This window comes from Sinohyriopsis cumingii, chromosome 7 (assembly GCF_028554795.1).
Source record: "Sinohyriopsis cumingii isolate HCF-2022 chromosome 7, ASM2855479v2, whole genome shotgun sequence".
Classification (NCBI taxonomy): Eukaryota; Metazoa; Mollusca; class Bivalvia; order Unionida; family Unionidae; genus Sinohyriopsis; species Sinohyriopsis cumingii.
Genome location: NC_142967.1, coordinates 6,271,133 through 6,280,611, shown reverse-complemented (window position 1 = coordinate 6,280,611; position 9,479 = coordinate 6,271,133). Strand labels below are relative to the sequence as shown.

Here is a 9,479-nt window from a genome sequence, read left to right as displayed (position 1 = left end):
CATTTGGATGGAAGTGGCCTGGCAGTCTTCATACTTATGAAGGTTACATTTGGATGGCAGGGGCCTGGCAGTCTTGATGCTTGTGAAGGTTACATTTGGATGGAAGGGGCCTGGCAGTCTTCATGCTTGTGAAGGTTACATTTAGATGGCAGGGGCCTGGCAGTCTTCATGCTTGTGAAGGTTACATTTGGATGGCAGGGGCCTGGCAGTCTTCATGCTTGTGAAGGTTACATTTGGATGGAAGGGGCCTGGTAGTCTTCATACCTATGAAGGTTACATTTAGATGGCAGGGGCCTGGCAGTCTTCATGCTTATGAAGGTAACACTTGGATGGCAGGGGCCTGGCAGTCTTCATGCTTATGAAGGTTACATTTGGATGGAAGGGGCCTGGCAGTCTTCATGCTTGTGAAGGTTACATTTAGATGGCAGGGGCCTGGCAGTCTTCATGCTTGTGAAGGTTACATTTGGATGGCAGGGGCCTGGCAGTCTTCATGCTTGTGAAGGTTACATTTGGATGGAAGGGGCCTGGCAGTCTTCATGCTTGTGAAGGTTATATTTGGATGGTAGGGGCCTGGCAGTCTTCATGCTTATGAAGGTTACACTTGGATGGCAGGGGCCTGGCAGTCTTCATGCTTGTGAAGGTTACATTTGGATGGCAGGGGCCTGGCAGTCTTCATGCTTATGAAGGTTACATTTAGATGGCAGGGACCTGGCAGTCTTCATACTTGTGAAGGTTACATTTGGATGGAAGTGGCCTGGCAGTCTTCATACTTATGAAGGTTACATTTGGATGGCAGGGGCCTGGCAGTCTTCATGCTTGTGAAGGTTACATTTGGATGGAAGGGGCCTGGCAGTCTTCATGCTTGTGAAGGTTATATTTGGATGGTAGGGGCCTGGCTCAGTGGTCTAAAGAGTAGTTGACTTTACTGATTAGTGCCTTCTCATTGTTCATGTGGGTCATTCACCAATTAAGTTTTAACTCCACAATCCCTTCCTGGCATTCAAATGGAATTATTGCAGACACTATGGTCATGAGAAAATGAGAAGCATCTGAGGTTGTAAATTACTTTAACTCTTTGAAACAATGCAATCAAAGCACATATAATATGTTACTTACGGTTGCCATTGTACATATATATTTCATCTTTAATTTTAGCGCATGACTGTAGATTACAATAGTTTATAAATCGGTGTTGACAAGTTTTAAAATCGATCATTATAATGAACCTGTTTACAAGTTAGGGTGATTTACCATTGAATAATTCAGTAAGGTGGGGTCTGTTGCAACATGAAGTGATGTGGCCTAAGTCATGTAGGAAGTATTGTGACATGGATCGAGTAAGAAAATATTGTGATGTGGAGCTGTATGTAAAGAGCTGAACAATTAGTTCCTTCTTATGTTTATATTTTAATATCCGTGTGCAGATGTGTTTAATGTTAAGATTTAATTTGAAAGGAAACATTTATTTCAATCATTTACTGAATTACAAAGTGCTAAATGATTTTGGATTAAGCAACATTTTGGGATTATTGTGAATTCATTTGGACAATGCCATTTTGTATTACGTAAGACCATTGGCTCTTTGACACACTCAAGAATATTGGAAAATCAGTAAAATCTGGACCTGCAATTCATTTGGATTTATTTGATTTAATGATAGAACATTTTAGTATTATTTTTGTATTTAATTCACAAAACTACATCTGCCTCTTAAATTTTCATTTTATTACTTACAGAATTAAATTATTTGCCAAGTTTTACAAAACTTGTTGGTTTTGCTTCTCTTTTATTTAAAGACCACAGACCTGAAACATTGCAAAAAAGTAATTCTTGTAAAAGAGTAACATTATTAATTAACAATATAATTTCCAAAATACCATTTTACAAGAAAATAAAGTAAGAATCTTTATGCAGGCTGGGGATAGTTTCACGATTTGGCCCCTGTCCAATATCTTGACTTAAGGCTACCATGTGGTATTGTTTAATAATTAAATATATATTTGTAAATTAGGTGATTAATGTTTGAGTTGGTCTTGAAACTGATGTGAGGATGTTTACCTCCCAAAGTTACTTTGCAGTATGTATATACTGAAACACCAAAAGCTGGCAGTGAAGTAGAGAGCCACCCATAGCAATAGATGTGATGGTCAAAAGCTGGCAGTCAAGTAGACAGCCACCCATAGCAATAGATGTGCTGGTCAAAAGCTGGCAGTGAAGTAGAGAGCCACCCATAGCAATAGATGTGATGGTCAAAAGCTGGCAATGAAGTAGAGCGCCACCCATAGCAATAGATGGGATGGTCAAAAGCTGGCAGTGAAGTAGAGAGCCACCCATAGCAATAGATGGGATGGTTAAAAGCTGGCAATGCAGTAGAGAGCCACCCATAGCAATAGATGTGATGGTCAAAAGCTGGCAATGAAGTAGAGAGCCACCCATAGCAATAGATGTGATGGTCAAAAGCTGGCAATGAAGTAGAGAGCCACCCATAGCAATAGATGTGATGGTCAGAAGCTGGCAATGAAGTAGAGAGCCACCCATAGCAATAGATGTGATGGTCAAAAGCTGGCAGTGAAGTAGAGAGCCACCCATAGCAATAGATATGATGGTTGAAGACAAGTAGAAAAATGATTTTCAAAATTATCACAATGGGTAAAGAGATTGCATATGTACCACCAGTATTAACTGTCAAAATGACTATCGCAAATGAAGAATGTGATTTTGGGGTGGGATGCACAAACTTCTTTCTCTGTGAGCTTCCAATGACTTGTCAGATCAAATGAATGACATTTTCACGTTTTGATTTATTACAGATATCCAAAAGTAAGGATCTTAAAGGTATCAGTGGTGTACTGTAATTTTCATGAATTTTTATATTAGACTGACTTGTGTTCCATCAGATTTCTGCATAAAAACTGTCCCTTTCACTTTTATGAACCTACAGCTTACCTACTTTTTGGAAGGTGAAGGAGGACCCGTCAAAGGTCACATTTCTAGATATTATGGTGACTCTTAGTTTTGGTCTGAACGCATCTAGATTGATTAAATGGAGGGGGGAATCATATTTATTAATGTGTCTAGCTTATCTACATCACTTAAATGGGAGAGAGAAGGAGAATCATGTTTGGTGATATGTTTCTAACTGATCTATATTGATTTGAGGAGGGTAGGGCATCAAGTTTGTAAATGTTTCTGTAGATATACACTGCTTAAAGGAAGGAATCATATTTGGTGATACGTTTCTAACTCATCTATACCACTTAAAGGTCGGGGGGTGATCATACTTAGTAATAGGAAGGAATCATGTTTGGTGATATGTTTCTAACTCATCTATATCGATTTAAGGGGGGGGGAGGGCATCAAGTTTGTAAATGTTTCTGTAGATTTACATTGATTAAAGGAAGGAATCATATTTGGTGATATGTTTCTAACTCATCGATACCACTTAAAGGTGGTGGGGGGGATCATACTTAGTAATATGTTTCTATAGATCTACACTGATTAAAGGAAGGAATCATATTGGGTGATATGTTTCTAACTCATCTATACCATTAAAGGAAGGAATCATATTGGGTGATATCTTTCTAACTCATCTATACCACTTAAAGGTGGGGGGGATCATACTTAGATTATCTTTGGTAATGTTTCTAAAGGATAACTAGATGGCATCATTGGTTTCAAATCCTGACTGCAGTTATCACTAAGCGAAACAGGGGTGGGTAGGTGTGATAAGGGTAGGTAAGTATGACAGGGGTGGGTAGGTGTGATATAGGTGGGTAAGTATGACAGTGGTGGGTAGGTGTGATAGGGGTGGGTAAGTATGACAGGGGTGGGTAGATGTGATAGGGGTGGGTAAGTATGACAGGGGTGGGTAGATGTGATAGGGAGCAGAACATAATAATGATAATGTGGGTATCTGCAATGGCTTCCATCTCTCATTATTATTATTATTATTATTATTATGTTGAGGAAAAATATGATTTTGTAATATCATAAAGTAAGACTATATCAACAAGGTATGCAAATCTTTTTATTATCAGCAGATTTATCACATATTTAATCACCTCTTCTTTTTGGGTTCGTTCTTCTGATTTCTACGGCTGTTTGTTGATTCAACTGATCCTTCTACAGCTTGTTTTCTTGTCCATTCCTTGTAAAGTTCTTCTAATTCTGCTGCGGTTATTAGGCCTTCTCTGACGAGTGTGTCTGCAAGTTTGCCACTCATCTGACCTTTGATCTTTTCGTTTTGAATATTTTTGGCAATTACAAAAGCCTTACTCAGCTTATTGTTCTTTTCTGCATCAGAGTTGTCTGCCTTATCCTCGTCAACAAGCAACTTTTGTTTTGTTTGAGTTTTTGCACGTACATCATCAACACTGTCAATACTGTTAGCTGGCATTTGGCTCTCGGAGGACAGGAGTAGGCGAGTGATATTGGCAACACCTTCCTGAATCACCAGATCCAGTTCTCTCTGGACATCTCGTACATGCTCACTGTCCGGAAACATGTCCAGAAATCTATAGCTGTGGATACAAACAATTTATTACATCAAAATCATTTATTAGTGTTAACACCATACCATAAAACTTTACACTATTATATTATACGAAGTAATATCAAACAGTAATATGAGAGCAAACACAAACTCTTTGTAGTTATGTAAGCAGAATTTATCAACACATGGAATTTGATTAAATTATTAATTATAAAAAATATGAGAGTCATTGCATATGGTATTTTTTCACAAATTTCATATCTGACAAAACCTCATGTCAGATCTTCTCTGCCCAAGAGTATATAACAAACAAGGTTCCTTGAGGATTCTGATCCAAAGTTAGTATTACAAGAATACCGTCTTCATTTTATTTTTGTTTTTGTATATATCTGAGAATTATCAACCTGACAACCTAAATAAAAATAGTATGTATCAAATTGATTATGCACTAGATATAAAAAAAAAATCATATAATTCTGAACTTGTGAATGTTCCATTTTGACAAAAGATAAATGTGACCCAAAAATATTAGGTGCCATTCACTTCTACAACTTTCTTTTTGCAGCTACCAACTCCCGTGTATGGATGAACAGATTCAACAGTTTTGCCTGACTTTAAACTAAGATGATTCTAACAATACCCAATAATAAGTTAGTGTAATATTTACTGATTTCAAATGCGGTGAATTTTAGCATTCTAGCAACACAGAATTTTAGCAAATAACTGATCTTTGCACTTTGTCAACATAATTTTTGGAAAAGTTTTGTTAACGAACCATTTTTTCTAACCAAATTCACAAAAATGCTGTTTTCGTTGTAACTGGATGATTTACATATTTCTAAATATTTCTTAGTTTACAAAGGACATAACAGTTCTGCTCATTATACTCATACCCCCTCTGAACAGACCTATAATTTATGCTCATCCCACTGATCTGAACAGGCCTATCAACTATATTCATCCCACTGATCTGTACAGGCCTATCAACTATATTCATCCCACAGATCTGTACAGGCCTATCAACTATATTCATCCCACAGATCTGTACAGGCCTATCAACTATATTCATCCCACAGATCTGTACAGGCCTATCAACTATATTCATCCCACTGATCTGTACAGGCCTATCAACTATATTCATCCCACAGATCTGTACAGGCCTATCAACTGTATTCATCCCACTGATCTGTACAGGTCTATCAACTGTATTCATGCCACTGATCTGTACAGGCCTATCAACTATATTCATCCCACTGATCCATACAGACCTATCAACTATATTCATCCCACTGATCCGTACAGACCTATCAACTATATTCGTCCCACTGATCCATGCAGGCCTATCAACTATATTCATCCCACTGATCCGTACAGACCTATCAACTATATTCGTTCCACTGATCCGTACAGGCCTATCAACTATATTCATCCCACTGATCTGTACAGGCCTATCAACTATATTCATCCCACTGATCTGTACAGGCCTATCAACTATATTCATCCCACTGATCTGTACAGGCCTATCAACTATATTCATCCCACTGATTTGTACAGGCCTATCAACTATATTCATCCCACTGATCCGTACAGACCTATCAACTATATTCGTCCCACTGATCCATACAGGCCTGTCAACTATATTCATCCCACTGATCTGTACAGGCCTATCAACTATATTCATCCCACTGATCTGTACAGGTCTATCAACTATATTCATCCCACTGATCTGTACAGGCCTATCAACTATATTCATCCCACTGATCTGTACAGGCCTATCAACTATATTCATCCCACTGATCCATACAGGCCTATCAACTGTATTCATCCCACTGATCTGTACAGGCCTATCAACTATATTCATCCCACTGATCTGTACAGGTCTATTAACTATATTCATCCCACTGATCTGTACAGGCCTATCAACTGTATTCATCCCACTGATCCGTACAGACCTATCAAATATATTCATCCCACTGATCCGTACAGGCCTATCAACTATATTCATCCCACTGATCTGTACAGGTCTATAAACTATATTCATCCCACTGATCTGTACAGGCCTATCAACTATAATCATCCCAGAGATCTGTACAGGCCTATCAACTATATTCATCCCACTGATCTGTACTGGCCTATCAACTATATTCATCCCACAGATCTGTACAGGCCTATCAACTGCATTCATCCCACTGATCTGTACAGACCTATCAACTATATTCATCCCACTGATCTGTACAGGTCTATCAACTATATTCATCCCACTGATCTGTACAGGCCTATCAACTGTATTCATACCACTGATCTGTACAGGCCTATCAATTATATTCATCCACTGATCTATACAGGTCTATCATTTATATTCATCCCACTGATCTGCACAGACCTATCAATTATAATCATCCCACAGATCTGTACAGGCCTATCAACTATATTCATCCCACAGATCTGTAGAGGCCTATCAACTATATTCATCCCACTCTTCTGCAGAGACACATTAACTATGCTCATCCCACTCATCTGTATTACACCTTCCACAAAATTCAAGACTGTCTTGTAAAAACTGGCACATCTACTTCAACAACAACTCTGAGTAGATATTCACAAGGATCTAAGTATCCCAAACCTGTCTGCCATGGGTCCTAACACACAAATGGTACAGTTGTGATTTAGTGAATGTACCCAGATGTTACAATGCTCTGTGCCATGGACTCTGACAAATGAATAGTTTTGTTGTGATATAGTGAAAGGACCCAAATGTGCCAAGTATCTTTGCCATGATAAACATTGGTATACTTATGATTTAGAAAAAGTTATCACAATATCTTAAGCCACTCTGCCATAAGCTCTGACAAATAAATGGTAAGGCTTTCATTAAGTGAATGTACCCAGATGTTACAAGTCACTTTACAATGGACTCTTGATAACAATGGACTCTAATAACAATAGACTTTGATAACAATGGGCTTTGATAACAATGGAACAGCTGTGATTTAGTGAAAATATTCAGATGTCCCAAGTCTCTTTGCTGCAACATGGGCCCTGACAAACAAATGGTACAAATGTGATTTAGTGCAAGTAGCCAGATTTCACAAACTCTTTGTCATGGGTTTAAACAAACAAATGGCAGCTGTGATTTTAAGACTCTACCCAGATATCCCAAGCCATTGTGCTACAGGCTTTGACAAACAATGGTAGTTGTAATTTTGTGACACTATCCAGATATTCCAAGTCATTTTCCCCCCACACTTTGATGAAGAAATGGTAGTTGTAATTTTGTGACACTATCTAGATATTCCAAGCAATTTTGCCACAGACTCTGACAAACAATGGTGGTTGTAATTTTGTGACACTACCCAGATATCCCAAGCCACTTTGTCAAGGACTTTGACAAACAAACGGTAGTTGTGATTCTGTGACACCACTCAAATATCCCAAGTCATTTTGCCATGGGCTTTGATAAACAAATGGTAGTTGTGATTTTGTCACACTATCATGATATTCCATGCCTTTTTGCCATGAGCTGTGACAAACAAATCATAGATGACCTGTAATGCACTGTTTGACACAATGACTGAGAAAGCTATATGTCATATTACTGATCTCTATTTCATGGAGATGATTCATACAGTTAATTCCATTTCATTCCAGGGATAACAATTTGTATAGATTTTGCAGCTAATACAAAATACAAATTTAAATTTAAGGCTGTCCGCTTTTGTAAAATAAATGCACTGCTCTAAATGACAGGATCATGACATCATTGATATGACCTCACTTTGTACCTAGGTGTATTGTAGCACTAGAATTCAGGGCTCTAAATGACAGGATCATGACATCATTGATATGACCTCACTTTGTACCTAGGTGTATTGTAGCACTAGAATTCAGGGCTCTAAATGACAGGATCATGACATCATTGATATGACCTCACTTTGTACCTAGGTGTACTGTAGCACTAGAATTCAGGGCTCTAAATGACAGGATCATGACATCATTGATATGACCTCACTTTGTACCTAGGTGTATGGTAGCACTAGAATTCTGGCTCTAAATGACTGGATCATGACATCATTGATATGACCTCACTTTGTACCTAGGTGTATTGTAGCACTAGAATTCAGGGCTCTAAATGACAGGATCATGACATCATTGATATGACCTCACTTTGTACCTAGGTGTATTGTAGCACTAGAATTCAGGGCTCTAAATGACAGGATCATGACATCATTGATATGACCTCACTTTGTACCTAGGTGTACTGTAGCACTAGAATTCAGGGCTCTAAATGACAGGATCATGACATCATTGATATGACCTCACTTTGTACCTAGGTGTACTGTAGCACTAGAATTCTGGCTCTAAATGACTGGATCATGACATCATTGATATGACCTCACTTTGTACCTAGGTGTATTGTAGCACTAGAATTCAGGGCTCTAAATGACAGGATCATGACATCATTGATATGACCTCACTTTGTACCTAGATGTACTGTAGCACTAGAATTCAGGGCTCTAAATGACAGGATCATGACATCATTGATATGACCTCACTTTGTACCTAGGTGTATTGTAGCACTAGAATTCTGGCTCTAAATGACTGGATCATGACATCATTGATATGACCTCACTTTGTACCTAGGTGTATTGTAGCACTAGAATTCAGGGCTCTAAATGACAGGATCATGACATCATTGATATGACCTCACTTTGTACCTAGGTGTATTGTAGCACTAAAATTCAGGGCTCTAAATGACAGGATCATGACATCATTGATATGACCTCACTTTGTACCTAGCTGTATTGTAGCACTAGAATTCAGCGAAGACTGAGCTTTAAAATGACTTGGTTGTAACATGTCTCTTATTAAATAATGAAAAGAAATGCACTTTTACTAATCCTAATAACAGTCTGTGAAACATAATGATCAAGTCAACAAAAGTATATGGGACTATTGGATACTAATTTATGAATTGCTGTAATAGTAT

At 38.2% G+C, this 9,479-nt stretch overlaps 1 protein-coding gene across 2 annotated transcripts in view; it reads right to left on the bottom strand.

Annotated features, from left to right (window-relative positions):
• Positions 1–4,014: 4,014 nt before the first annotated feature.
• LOC149794676 (ATP-dependent RNA helicase SUPV3L1, mitochondrial-like) overlaps positions 4,015–9,479 on the bottom strand; it is an 82,248-nt gene continuing 76,783 nt past the window's right edge. For both annotated transcript variants that reach the window (XM_089964285.1, XM_089964286.1), the window contains exon 15: positions 4,015–4,520. In XM_089964285.1, the coding sequence (XP_089820411.1) occupies positions 4,058–4,520 (463 nt within the window). In that variant the 3' untranslated portion in view covers positions 4,015–4,057. The remainder of the gene's footprint in view (positions 4,521–9,479) is intronic.